Here is a 15,120-nt window from a genome sequence, read left to right as displayed (position 1 = left end):
AAATTGTACAGACTAACTCTATCGCAAAGGATACCGACGTGCTCTGATTGGTTTAAGCCTTGGCATCTTTTTGGAAATGTTTGGCACTCATAATAGTATAGTTATCGCTTATTTGGCTCAAAACTGTGCCAAACTGTTTCCGGTCTTTGTTGATATTCTCGAATCCATTCCTAAAATATGTGTTACAGAAATGCAAGCAATAAGTATTCAAAAGAAATGTATAAACTATTTATATATTTATAAATCTTAATATTAAGTTAATAAAAAATATCAAGGTTAATAATTAGATTGTTAATAACTATATGAATCTAAATATCTTAACAAATATAGCACATTTGCAGATAGACATCTTATGGTAATAATTTGTATACGAAATTAATAAATACCTACTTATTTTATTTTGCATGAATATTCAATAAGAATTATAATGATTTCTATTCCGTTTAATGTCGTCTAAATATCTTAATAAATATAGTATATTTGCATATAAATATTTTATGGTAATGATTTTAACGTGAAAATTTAATAAAAAAATTGGCGGATCATTTCCCGTAAAATAAAAGCTTAATTTTCAAGTCTTATTTTAATAATACTTCACAGAAAAATTGCTACCTGTGCTAATTCTTTATTTACAAGATCTGAAATACGAAAAATAGCTCTATTCTCATCAATCTCAATTATTTTATAATTGTATTTCTCTGGAAGATTTAATTCCTCCATTTTGAAAAATGGCAGGCAAAAAAATACGTTGAAAACAAACAATGCAACAGGGTTGCAACAGACAGCATAGAAAGTCTGTGCGAAAGTAATCGACCAATCAGAGCACGTCGGTATCCTTTGCCATAGAATTAATCTGTAGAATTTGCGAACTCGCTTAAATTTCAAGGCAAAATGTAATCTATTGTTTAAAATTAAACAAAAACTATTTTTAAAAAAATTGCCAAAATTCACTAAAAATTTGCGGGAACATTAAAATAGTATCTTTAAAATTTCATTTAATTTTGAGACAAAGTAAAATTTATTTTTCTGCAATAACATTTTTTGAAGTTACCTCTAAAAAAATACCAAAATTTCCCTTAATTTTTAATTAATTTGTATTCTAATTATTTTTAAATCACTTTGAGATGTCCTCCATGTTGTGTCGCAAATCAAAAATTTCAAATTGCTTTTATATATACAATCGTGGTATGACCTAATCCATTATCAATTTTGAAACCTTAACTAGGTATTCTTTCTTTGAAATCACAATATTGAGATTTCAGATACATATGCATATATAATGACAGAGATAATTTGCAATGGCCTTGTGGAACAAAATCAAGGCTTCGTGACCAGTAGCTTAATGGGTTCAAGATCGAAGATTCCACTGACAATACGTTGTGTGTATGGGAATGGTCTAAATTTGCCGTCGAAAGCCTTGATGTCGAAATGTTCATCGCCTTGATTTCGAAAAATAGTTGAGAATGTGATATGTTTTTGAAGCTGTCTTTGTTCAAAACTTCTGGGTTCATTTCAAAGTCCCCTAGTAGCTTCATAACAGAAAATTAATCCAATTAAATTTATTAGTACTACATAATAATATATTTGAGCAAGATTGTGAATACCGAATATCAATAGTATCTGACAATATTAAAGAAAGACTGAAATATTTAAAAATATTGCTATCTTAAAATTTAGGCTCAAAAATGTCTTTTTGAGCTTAGTAATTTATTTTATTAAAGCCTTATTTCAAAAATTAACCGGAACAATTTTCTATAAAAAGAGATACAGAGGAACTTCGTTTGATGATAATTTGTTCATGAATCTTACTTGTAATACGAAACACTCGCTAAGAGATACAATTTTTTTCCATAAAAATCCAGAAGTAAACTAGGACAATGTATTCCATTAAAAAATATATAAACATATAAGAATGTAATTCATTATTTATAATGCATGGCCTTTTTACAAGAATATTATCTAGACATTTTTACTTTGTCTACGTTTTAAAAGTTGCCGAAAATGAGACACAGCATTATCATTAAATGAATTTGTAGCGCGTACTTATGATATTTCTCAACATATATATAATAATTTCTCCTTTTTTTTTAGCATCTTCCTTACGTCATTGGAAGGTTACTGCTGCGCTACGTCTACTACTTATTCCTCTCCTGATCAAATCTTCTCTACGTCTTTTACTGTGACACAGAATGTAGCTCTATAAGTTTTTTGGTAGTTTTGGCTATGTTCGAGCATAAGATCTTCCACTAGCTCACCGGTTTCATTGCCATCCATCTCTAACTCTTGGCCAGAGACGAAATCTCGTCATTTAAGGCTCCATAGAGCCTTCCTCAAATCTCCCAGAATTTGCTTTCCGATCAAAACTTCTTACCTTAAGCAGATTTAAGGATTTTCTTCAAATAACTGAACTTCAACTAATAATAATTCAGATTGATACAAGCCAATCCAGCATGTGACGCCATTATGTTTCCTCTCCACTCGCTATGCGAAACAACACTTATTCAGCAAATCACCTTTTTACATTTTTTTTTTTTTTTTTTTGCTGGTTATTCGAATCACTCGTTATGGGAGGTCCTCCTGAAGGCACCTCTCATAACGAAAAAATCGGCAGAGAAATAAATATTTGATAAATGCAAGCTGGCAACAGATTTTTCGTTTCTGTTTAAAGCGGTTATGGTTTTGTCAGAAAAAAAAAGTAACGCAGTGTCTGTTTTTGTTTGTTTCTGAAGGCGCTGTTGAGAAGAGAATAATGCGAGTGGTACCTGCTTTGTGTTATGTTTTGGCAGCTCATTAATTTGCCGTAAAAATGGTGCTAAATACCCATGGTACGTTATGTGGTACACCTCCTGGAAGAACTGGACATGTTGCTGTTAGTTACGAAAAATATATGCTCGTTTGGGGTGGTTATAGAGTAAGTTTGAACTATTTTCTTTAAAATTAAAATTTGTACATATAATTTCCAAATTCCCTAATTTGTTTTTTACGCATTGTACATTCGTATATTAACTATTATTTGGTGGTATTTACATGACAAAAATTGAGAACACATTTTAATTGATTTTTGGATACGAAAGGTAATTTGACAACCTATTCCGTAATACTAAAACGTACCTGTAAAAAACAACAACAAAAAAGACTATGGTTTTTTTTTGTTTGGAATAGTTTAAATATATTACGTTATGGTAATCGCTCCTTTTTTTAAATTTTTGTTTTACTGAACACTATTTTTACACATTACAAATCTAGTTTTCAGTTTAACTCGGTGATTCAGTTTTTAATTAAATGTTGTTTTTTTTTAAATTTGAAATTTCAGATAAATTTCGTTGCATGAATATTTAAAAATATAATAAATATTTGGAAAGGCGGATTTGAATAATATAGACTTATATAAAGATAATTTTAATATATATAGTAATATTTAATTATATTTTTAAAACCTTCAGAGATATTTTTAAAAAGCCTGGTAAATTTGTGTTGTTTTAAAACTTTTTTTTTTTGTCTTTATATCATACATTACATCATCCTTGGAGATCTTTTTGCTGTAATTGAGTATAAATGCTGAAAGTCTATCGGTAAAAATATTTTATTTTATCCTTTATTGTAGTCTGACTCTATGACTTGTTAATTTGATAGTAAAATGTCCACTCAAGAACAAATTATTCACTTGTGTTATTACTGAAAAAAATCCAAAGAAGCTTATAGATTAGCTTGAATTTTAACAAAAAATACTTAGTCATTTTGCTTGAAGCTGCATTTTTGTAATTAGACTCACTTTGAAGACTGTAATTATACTCTCCTTTTACTATATAGTAGATTTTTTCCCCTTATATGTCTTGTAAATATTAGAGCAAACAATGCTTCAAATCTGTTAAGATGCCAATTATCTTATAAGAGATAATGTTTGTTCTTAAATCATCCTAAGGATATTTTCATTCTTTCCTTCCTAAACATTGCTTCATACTGAGTTAATTGTTAATGAAAGAAGATGTGAATTGAAAATGTTCAAAAGAAGTAATGTTTTCCAGTGATTTTGAAAAAAAAAAGGGGGGGGGGATTTTGTTCTGTTTGTTATTGCTCACCATTTTTAAAAGGGGCAATTTGAAATTTAATTCCTCTGTCAGTATATATATTCTCAGTGTAGAGAACTCTTTACTCTTATATAATAGTAAACTCATTATTTAGTTTTTGTAGATGACATTATGACTTTCTAATTTTCATTGAAATCTTGCATATTTTAGTCAATAAGCTTTGAAATTATATGAATTCTGTATCCATATATTTATGCTGATTGAAGGAAAATAATAATAAATTCTCCTGTGATCTTTTTTTTTTTTTTTTTTTTTTTTTTTGAGAAAAATTCTAACAGAAACATAAAATTTAATTTAAATGTATACTATTTTCTGAATGAGAAATAATCTTAGTTTGAAGTAATTTAAGTTTCCTGAATTAAGAAGTAGGATTTATGCTTTTATAATGTTTTAGCTTTGTTTAGCATCAACAAACTGCTATTCAGTAGTATATGGTGGTTGCAAATCTTTTCCTTGGTTTAAAAAAAAAAAAATATTATAAAAAATCTATTATGATTTGGCATACAGTGTTTTAATTTATTGTAAGACATTTATAAAGTTCTTGATAAACTACTTATGTCAATAAATTTCGAAATATGCACACTTGGTAATTTGAAGAATGTTAAGATAGTATTTTAATTCTCAGTACAGTATTTATAATTGATACAATTTAAACTTTTATTATTTATAATTGAACATATTAAACTTTTCCCTTCATTGATACTATTTTTACAACTCAAATGCAAGTTATTTCTGAATTAGTTGTGCTATCGGATTAAAAATATTCAATAACACGACTATTCCATGATAAAAATTTTATTGAATTATAGTTAATGATTCTTTTATAATATTTTTTGTTTTTATATTTAAGGAAGGATTTTATATTACATATGTTACACAGAATTTGATGATCATAACATTTAATTTTAGAAGGCACAAATTGCTCACAAAACTGTTTTTTATTCTTTACCACAAATACAGATTTGGGGAAACAATTTTTAAAGTTTAGTAAGGTTAGATTTATTATGATATTGATGCAATATTATCGTCCTGATAATTTGGAGTCGTATTAATTTTATGCTTGCTTTGGCAGTTCTTGGTGCAACTGATAACCCTCTAAAATTAAGATCTTGTAAAAAATATAATAGCTCATGAAGCAATTTATTCTGTCTGTGTCCACTGTAAAGCGATACTGAAATTTGTTAGTATCGCGACAGGTGTAATTATGTATTGTATTTTATTTAAAAGAGCTTGAATTCTTTTATTTGAATTTCTTATTGCCACCTTAACATTAATCAAACTTTTTTTCCAATTCATTTTGAAACTTTATCCTAAGAGTTTCTAAAATAAATCTTAGAAAGTTTACAAAAGAGCATTTTAATAAGATTTTGTGTAAGGTTTTGCTTTATGTTAAAAAAACAAATATATATAGTAATAGTATTCCAGTATCTAAATCAAACACCAAATATAGTGTGTTCATCTTTAAATTTTTAAGCACTTAAGTTTAACAATACCTAAATTTGTCATTGAATATAGCAGAAACTTTATGTGGGAAAAGTGATGAAAAGGTGCTGATTTCTTCATATTGGGGTATTGTGTGTGACAAACTTGCAGCTGTTTCTCTTATTTGGCAATTATATTTCTTGTAACTATTTTATCTAGTGAAAACTGTTCTGGAGTTAATGGAGAAGTGGCATGTTTTCTTTTGATGCTGACTGGCATTTTAAAAGTAATTTTGAAAAGTTATTGTTACTGTCGGTATAGTTTTTTAAAGGGTTCTAAATAGACGAATTACTTACTTTATCAAAATAAGATAATTTCTAAAAGCTTTTTAAGCCATGCCATCGAGAGAATATGGAAAATTGGAAAAATACAGGGGATTTAAAAATCCTCTGAAAACATGGGAAAATGCAGAGAAATTTGAACTTCTCATAAATACAGGGAATTATTACATTATTTTTTTCCAAATCTCTAAAGATTGCAATAATTATTGTAGTCATAGCTTCTAAAAACAGAAGAATACCATTTGCGATTGTGTAATGTGGAAACTCGCCTTTTTTTTTCTGTATAGATCATTTCAGTTTCGATTTGCAAGACAGTTGTTCTTTTTTCTTGAGATTTTAAAATTGTAGCTAATGAGCATGCATGAGACTTCTGTAATTCTGTGAAAAATTAGAATATATTTCTCTGTCAGGATTAACAACATTCAATCTGCGGAAGCAGTGCAGTTGCTTAATCAACCATACATTAGTTTATTGAATGGTTTATTTATTGTTTGAGAAACTGTGAGCTTATTCAAAGTAGATTACAGAATTTTTTAAACAATAAGCTGTTCAAAATATCTAATACAAATTGTAATTGTAAAATATGTAATTAATACAAATTGAATGGATAAAAAAAATCAATCTAGATTTTGCTGAAAAGATTCAAAGTTCCACAAAATTTATTTATTGCGTATTGCTTGTTTTACCAGAAGATATAAACCTAAGTAATATGGGAAAACAATTACTTACTAGTCATACTAAAAGAGGAAAATATACAAGATTGTGTGCCAGTTCAAAATAATCATCATTGATGTTGGACTTCGTATCTTAAAGGAATGATTCATCAGATTCCTAAAACCTCAGATTTCATGTCCAAAAATAAATCAATTTCTAGCTTTTTTGTTAAAGAACAATAATTTAAAGCTGAATTTTTATGAGCATTAAAACTTGTCAGATTCATCCTGTAATGCATTCAATGATATATCAGAAATATTTTCACTGAAAGTGATATAGTTAAAAAATGTTTGTTAGACTATACAGAAATGTTGTACCTTATTTGTTACGGATTATGTTCATTAACTCCATGAAACTGATGGATGAAGAATCTGCAGAAATTGATGCCAAATATTCGGCAAAATAAATAAATAAAAGTAGTAATTTTGCTTGTAATGTTTTTGTTAAGTAATTATTAAATGATTTATATCATGGTAATAAAATTGTTTTATTTATTATGTGATTTACAATGAAAGAGCATGAGAGGTAATATATTCTCCCTCTTTAATATATAAATTTTGTCTTTTTAAGTTCTAGATAATAAATAAAGAGAAGTTGATTATTTTTTTTCTGTATGGAATTATGAACTTGTAATTTACTATTATTTTGAATAATGTTAAACTGTTGCTTCTCTTTCCTTGCTTTTTTTCACTCCTTAAAACCATATTCTATTATAACTAACACAAGTGTTGTTTGCATATTTCTTCTTATCTTAAATATACATACTTGGGAAAAATAGGAATTAAAAAAAAAAAAAATCAGATTTGAGTGCCAACCCATTTTAAAATTCCTATAATAAGTGTTGAACAACTGGGAAAAAAAATTAATGTGTTATAGAAATGTTTGCTATAGGATAAAATTTTTACTGAAATATTTATTGTATAAATTCTATTGTGTATGAAATATAGATATTAATCATACTTTAATCCTTAGATATATTGCTGTTTGTCTATTAGCTTTTCACATTGAACAATTTGTTTTTATGTTAAGAATTAAAATTATTATTCTTTATTTACTTTCAGGAAAATCCAGGAGCTTTAGCTAGTACATATTTTAGTGGTGAAGAAATATGGATTTTTAGTTGTATTTCTGAAAAATGGTAAAATGATTGAAATCTGTAAGCTTGATTTAATTAACTGATATCTGAAAGTTTGATATTTTTATGATTCTGCATATAGTTTGATTTAACATGCAAGCTTTAATATCTGCTTTTTAATCACTGGAGCAAATTTACAATTGAAAATAATTTTTACATCAATTGTAGCTATTTCAACAATTTATTATTTAAATTATGGCGTGTACTAAATAGAAAGAAGTATTGTGAAATAAAGATCTCAGATAATGATACTATTGTATTCTTACTAGTGATTTTATTTATGAATGATTTACATTAAAATGCAATACATTAAAAATTTCAAAATAATACATTAAAAAATGTGGGTACTTTATCAGTAGTTAAACATGAGCCCAAATGTTGGTACAAGCTAAATCAGATAATAAAATTTCAATTCATGTTTAGGGTTGCTGTTAAGTTGATTTTAATTTCTGAAATATTTATAAGAAAATGGTTTGTTAGACTTTTGCTTTGTCAGATGATTTCTGCACATTAACTTAATGAAAACCCAAAAGAAAAGTTCATGTTTTATGATAATTTAATAAGAATTAATCTTTATTAAGGCACATTGTTTTTAATTATTTCAGGTTATTTTTAGCACCTATATATCAATTACTTGATTCTAAAATTAACTATTTACTTGATAAGTTTAACTAAATTTCTCTTGTGCAGGTATTTAAAGACAATTCATGGAACAGGTCATCCTCCTGGGATGTCTGGTTCTACAGCAGTTGTGATTGATGATTCCATGTATTTGTTTGGTGGCTATGGATATAATGGAGAAGGCTGCACAAACCGCCTCTATAAATTAGACTTGGACAAATTCCAGTGGCAATTACTGGAGCCTTCTGGTACACCACCTATTCCTGTAGATAAGATGGTTGGATGGACGTATAATAAAAAGTGAGTGTTTCTGAAAAAGAAAAATAGACGAAAGAAATTTTATTATTCTTTCTATTTTGTTTTTAACACTTTGATTTGATTTACTTGATTATGTAAGAATAGAATTTTGTTACCAATTTTCCCATTCATTTTCTTATATGCTAAACTTTTGGTTTTGAACATACTTGCTGATAATGCACTTTAAATATTGTTAGTTTTAATAACATTTTAATTCCAAATTAATAGTGCTAGTTTTAAGTTTGAAAAAAATTAAGATTCTATTATGCTTCTATTAATAAATTGCGAATTGAGGTGTAAAAATTTGAAAATAGTTTTTAAAAGTGTACTTTTTAGTACATTTAAAAAATTGTTTAATTCTCCCCCCCCCACCCATTTTATGATTGCTTAATTTTTACTACAGTTATAAACTGTAATGCATTGTTATAGGGTAAGAGTGATTTGAATGAGATGTTACTTTTTTTGCTAAAAATAGAAATGAATTGTGCTGACCGACTAACTTTCTAAAATACTGTTTACTTCTTTATTACTTCTTCCAAATTATTTTTATTTCATTTAATTATTTTTGAATAACAGTGTTAGCTTTTAAAGGCTCATTTTGATATCTGGAAAATTTCCTTAGTTTCTGAAAACAGTATTTTGCTTTTTATGTTTTAGCGATATGTTTGCTCTTAAAGTTTTGCTTTATTTGTTGTTTGTAGTTGCTTATTGTCTTTTTTGATACATCATTTAATTGACTTAAGCTAAACAAATTTTAAAACTTAGATAAGCAATGTACAGATGTGAAATATATGTTTGTTGATACACTTTTTGAAATTTCAATATTTTTTCTTTACTGGTGTGACAGCCCCAAATGGGCCTTGGCCTTCATCAGGATTCCAATTCATAAAATCCTATTCTTTGCTAAGGTTTTTCAATTTGTCACCTTAATAGTTTTATATATATATACATATATTTTTTATAGCCAGTCAAACCACCTAAGTTTTGATCTTCCTCCTCTTTTTGGGTGTCAGATTGCTTAGCCCAAATATATATTTTTCGTGTTCAGTTGTCATCCTGTCTTATACTTCATTATTTAGTAATTGAAACAATAGTAATCTAGAAAACATTTTCTAATCAAAATCTGAAAATATTCTTTCATTATGGTGAGTCATTAATCAATCATTATTCAATCATTTCATTAACCAGTCTTGTAATTTCTGGTTTTTCTCAGAAGTAACAATTATTTTTTATACGTTTTATTTTAATTTTTTTATTATAAATTTTATAGAAATATTATATTTAATTTTTTAAATGCTGTCTGTGCATAGTTAAAAGTTTATTAGACAATCTAATTTATATATTTAGAAATTGGGAAGTAGGATTTTATTGAATTAATTTAACATTTCTAATCTAATTTAACATTTTCTGTTGGCAATTTCTTGATAATCGTCTTATTTTAATATCTTCTTATGTGCTTTTGTTTCAGAAAATATTTAAAAAAACTAATTATATAATCGAGGTTGCATTTTCTCACATTGTTATTTTGCAATCTTTTTAATATTTTATCCTAAAAAATATTTTGTTTGTACTATTGAAATGCATATGTTTTAATTGTTACTTTGAAAATGTCAAATGTTGCATGCTTTCTATTCAAATATTAGTTAGACTTGTAGATGAGTGAAAGAACTTAAAGTAATATTTTTAAAAAAAATATTAATTGTAACTGTGAATGATTTGTAAGCTGTTATTGTTTATAAAGTATTATAACTATTACTTACAAATACAGAGTTATTTACCTTTAAATATCAATCTATTGGTACTGTTTTTTAATCATTAAACTTTGCTTGATGTGACCTATCTCAAACAGTAAAGCTGTTTGGGAAAAGTTGAAGCTGATGTGGGGAAAAATTCACATCCACCATTTATTATTATGAGGAAAATAAGACTGTCGTGCCATCTTTAAATAAGTATGTACTCTATCATACCAAGGGAGGGAAGCAGTGCTCATTTTCCTAGTGTATGATACAAACAAGAAAAGAGAAATGTTGCATCAAAATTGCTAATATCTAAAAGTCAGTAAGAACAATCTCAAGAAATCAATGTATAGAGAAATAAATTACATCTTACATAGATCTTTCATCTCAATTGCTTCTCTTATCAATTTTTTTCAGATGTCCTTGAAACTTATGTATAATTTCTGAGTGCATTGCATTTTTGTGTTGCAGTGCTTACTTCTTTTAACATCATTGCAGTAGATCTGCTGCTAATTTTTGCATTAAATGGTTTAAATTATATTAATTTGGTCACTGGTTAACTTGAGCCTAGCTTAGAAGCTGGAAGGTTGTGGGCTGAGAATCCTGTCATAGGTCTAATGCATGTAAAATTTGTCATTGCTGTCCTGTTGATATGATGTAGATGTTTAGAAAGTTGATGTTTCTTCAAATGTCATTTCATGGACTAATGCCATCAAGACTGTTTAAAATTCTGAAGTCTATTCCACAATAGTTTTTATGTTGCCTTGAAATAAGACATTAAACAGAATATAAAATGGATAGAAAGAGGAAAAGGGCTAAAGGAAAGTAACTGAAATAAATAAACAAATTGAATAAAATTGCTAAGATTCATTATCTTAACTATTTTAAATTCATGAATACTATTGTTAAATTTAACTGAATTTTTCTCTATTTATGTGAAGACACATAGAATATATTGGTTTTGTCTAATGACTCAATTAATATTTTACATTATTCATATTTTCTTTTTATTATATATAGGTTTTATGTATTTGGTGGTTTTGGGAATCCTGATTCAGGGCCACCTCACGATTTTCAGTTTGTTTTTTATCATTTGTTATGGGTACGTTGTTGATATTTTTCATTATTCTAAAATAATCTAATGAGTAAAAGTAGTTGCACATGATAAAAATATTTAAATAAATGACTGAAAAACTAAGTCATATTTCAGACATAATTTTTAATATTTAAACAACGTCACTTTTAAAATTTTAACTTGCAACATTGGTTTAATATATTATATTGAATGTAAATGAATTTTGATATAGGATTTTTAGGTTGAGAAGTATAAAGCCATTATTTTTAAGTAGTTATGTATTAATTATTATGCATTCAGTAATATTAGATAAATACTTTCTGAAAATGGAGTGCTATTGTAAAATTTCTAAATTTGTAATATGTAGTTTAGAGAGATCATGTGTACGTTCCAAACTAATTTTCTTTGTGTGCTTAAAAGTTATTGGAATAATGAAAATTTTTAGTATTGAAAAGTAAGCACTAGAATTAGTTACATTCTAGATTATCCCTCAAATCAATTTTTTTATTTGTAAATTACTTTTATACTAATATATATATAAAATTATTATAGTTATGGATTGTATGTGTTGACTAATAAGAAAACAAACACATAAGATTAAAAAAAAAAACATTAGGGAAAAGATCTGAAAAAAGACATGGCATTTCATATTTTGGTGACTCCATTAACATACATTATAAAATTAAATTATAAATTGGTTTTGATATTTTTGTTAAGATCTATTCAAGAATTTTTGTGGCTGCGTGAATGATAAATGATTTAGAAATTCAGATACCCTAATACATTTATTAAGTGATTTTTGCTTTCTGCCAAAATAAAAATACACACAGGAAACCAGAAAGTAACAACCATGCTGTATTCTTTCAAACTTTTTGACTAATGGCAGAGTTCTTGTAATAATGGAATGATTATTAAAATTTAATGGACTAAGGATATTATTAAAACTGAGTTGATTAGTCATTTACGTTTGGTAATGACATTATGACTTTATTTATGCATTTTGTTTGCTTTCACTAATTTCTTTATTTCTAGCGTGGTTGGACAAATCAATTCTTTGAATATGATCCTGCAAAAAATCATTGGAGCAGGCCATTTAGTACAGTAAGTTACATTTCATTACAACACTAGACTTTGCTTTTATTAGCCTATATTTTGAAATGGATTTTTTTAATTTAAAATATTGGCTAGTTGATTTTCTAATTTCCATAATGGTTTATAAATGAAATTTTCTGTTTATTTTTTTATTCTAATTATAATGCTACTGGTAAGCAATCATTGTTTCAACAGTTAAAAAAAATTATTTGAAAATTAGTTGTACATTGTAATTGCATCACATGTGAACTTTTGATATATCATATTACGAGATTTATTTTTCTGTGCATGAATGTTGCATGTGTATAGTTATGTGCTCTAAGCAAATATTTATATTTTAACAAAATCAATTTTATTTTAAATAATGTGGTAGTTCTGTTATAAGTCAGAAAATATGTCATATAATTTTCTCAATTAGGAAATATCATTGTGGAAACTTGTAATTTTAAAGAATGGATTTTTACATTTTTTTTTTCAAAAATACAGTTAAGCATCTTTTGAGAAAAGAACATATTTTGAAGAACAAAAAGACTTTTAATAAGTTTATTTTATCTAAAAATAACTAAAATGGGAGGGGGGAAAAAGTCTGCCCCAAAGTATTCATTGGTGCATTAACCTCCATATGTTTTCTTTTATCTGAAAATTCTAATGATATAAAATAATAAAATTGAAACAATTAAATAAAAAGTATACAATTAAATAAAAGGAAAACAAGTTATATAAATTTTTAAAGGGATATGGTATTTGGGAAACAGCAAATTTCCTTCCTTCAAAGAAATAAAAGTATATTAAGAAAAATGGAAAATCTTGCCTGTGTCAAAAATTTTATATACAGGGTGCGTAGCATCAGGAAAAGTGCGTAAATTTGAAAACAATTTTTAAGTACCTTAAAAGTGCCTAATTTTGAAAAAAGGGTCCTTAAAAAGTGCTTAATTTTCTCCAGAAGAGCATACAGCCTTTTGTTTCTGTACTCATTAAATACGATAGTTCGAAAGCATAATTGTAAAAGATTGTTTATTAGATGCATCGAGAAGGAGGAATTCTGACAGCAGATCCGCACATATTAAAATTCCTTTTTTTTCCCATTCTTTCTTTCCCCTTTCCCCTCTTTCTTCAACAATGTGCATTGCCATTTATTGAAATATTGAAAGTTATCTGAAAGGGGCAGTAAGAAATAGTGTTTGAGATACTCAAGAATTGATTTAAATTTTATCTGATGAGTGTATGTTTAACCTTTCATGTGTTGTGTGTGAATGCTGCTAGTCTTTTCTATTAAAAAATGTTTTTTAAAAACTTATTTAGAACATGGCTTTGATCTATTGTCAATTTCATGATATTTTTATCAGTCTTATATTGGTAACCATTCTGGAATGCTTAGCTTTATAGGAGTCTAACTAACATTTTTAAATTTAGTGAATTAATGCAGGAGGGAATTTACATATTCTATCCCAGCTATGTTAAATCTTATTTGTTGCTGCATATTTAAAAATCAGTATAAACTGTTTGGTCATGGCATGTTTCTACATCAATGGCAGCATTTTTAGAAATGATTATCTATTTAAATAAACTGATAGTTTGTTATTTTAAGAAATATTAAAAATTATCACAGATCTTAACTGTTAATATTTTAAAAGTTGATTTAAATTTTTGGCATTGATAGCTTTTTCATTTTTATGATACTTTTTAGTTTTTGTCAAAACCAAAAAGACATAATTTGTTTTACAATAGAAGACTTGCAAATACAAAATTAAATATTAAAATTTAAAAAATACACATTTAAAATTAATAAATTTTTTTAATAAAAATTATGCATTTTAAAAAAATAGAAAATAACTTATGCTTAGAAAATGCTCAGGCTTACGTATGCTTACATGTACAAATGTGCTTAATTTTTTGGGGTAAGGTGCTTAAAAAGTGCTTAAAAGTACTTAATTTTGCAACAATTTCTCACTACGCACCCTGATATAGTAAAAGAAATTTCTTTTAATGTGTCAAATTTCTGAATAATTTATTATTCTTGTATATTTGAGTAATTAAGTAAAAAGTGTACTTAATGAAAATTCATTATAGATTTAAACAATTAAGTTTATACTAGTTATTGCAAACTTGGTAGAAATCCAATTGCTCAAACGTAGGCATGGATTGTATTTAGAAAATTGCATCTCCTGACATAATATGGAATCAGAGATAACATTGAGCAAATGTCATTTATCAAACATTTATATATATTTAAAACTTGCATAGATTCATTACAGTTCAAGAAATATTTGTTAATTTTGTTTAAAATTAATTTAAGTTCAAAGATGTTATTAAAATGAAAATATATACTTATACTTATTGGAGTATTCTAGTTATATTCTTGCTTAAAAACAGTCACAGATTTTTGATTTGGTAAACTGGCTAGTTGCCTCAAGCTGCTAGACTGGGGAAAGGGGCACAAGCAGGTCAATTAAAAAGATATTATTAACAAAATATTTGAATTCTATGAACTGTTAGATATTAGATTAATATCAACATTTTACAAAGTGTAATTGTTCAGCTTCCTACCTGTTTCGCTATTTTTTTTATAGTTGTATTTATAAAGACCAAGCAATCAATA

At 26.7% G+C, this 15,120-nt stretch overlaps 1 protein-coding gene across 1 annotated transcript in view; it reads left to right on the top strand.

The window, feature by feature from the left end:
* The first annotated feature begins 2,578 nt into the window (after nt 1–2,578).
* Nucleotides 2,579–15,120, top strand: part of LOC129968544 (kelch domain-containing protein 2-like) — a 33,639-nt gene continuing 21,097 nt past the window's right edge. The window contains exons 1-5 of the mRNA XM_056082543.1: nt 2,579–2,911; nt 7,627–7,703; nt 8,391–8,621; nt 11,375–11,456; nt 12,462–12,530. Of these exons, the coding sequence (XP_055938518.1) occupies nt 2,807–2,911; nt 7,627–7,703; nt 8,391–8,621; nt 11,375–11,456; nt 12,462–12,530 (564 nt within the window). The 5' untranslated portion in view covers nt 2,579–2,806. The remainder of the gene's footprint in view (nt 2,912–7,626; nt 7,704–8,390; nt 8,622–11,374; nt 11,457–12,461; nt 12,531–15,120) is intronic.

The sequence above is a fragment of the Argiope bruennichi genome, chromosome 5, assembly GCF_947563725.1.
Source record: "Argiope bruennichi chromosome 5, qqArgBrue1.1, whole genome shotgun sequence".
Classification (NCBI taxonomy): Eukaryota; Metazoa; Arthropoda; class Arachnida; order Araneae; family Araneidae; genus Argiope; species Argiope bruennichi.
This window is presented reverse-complemented; position numbering and strand designations above follow the sequence as displayed.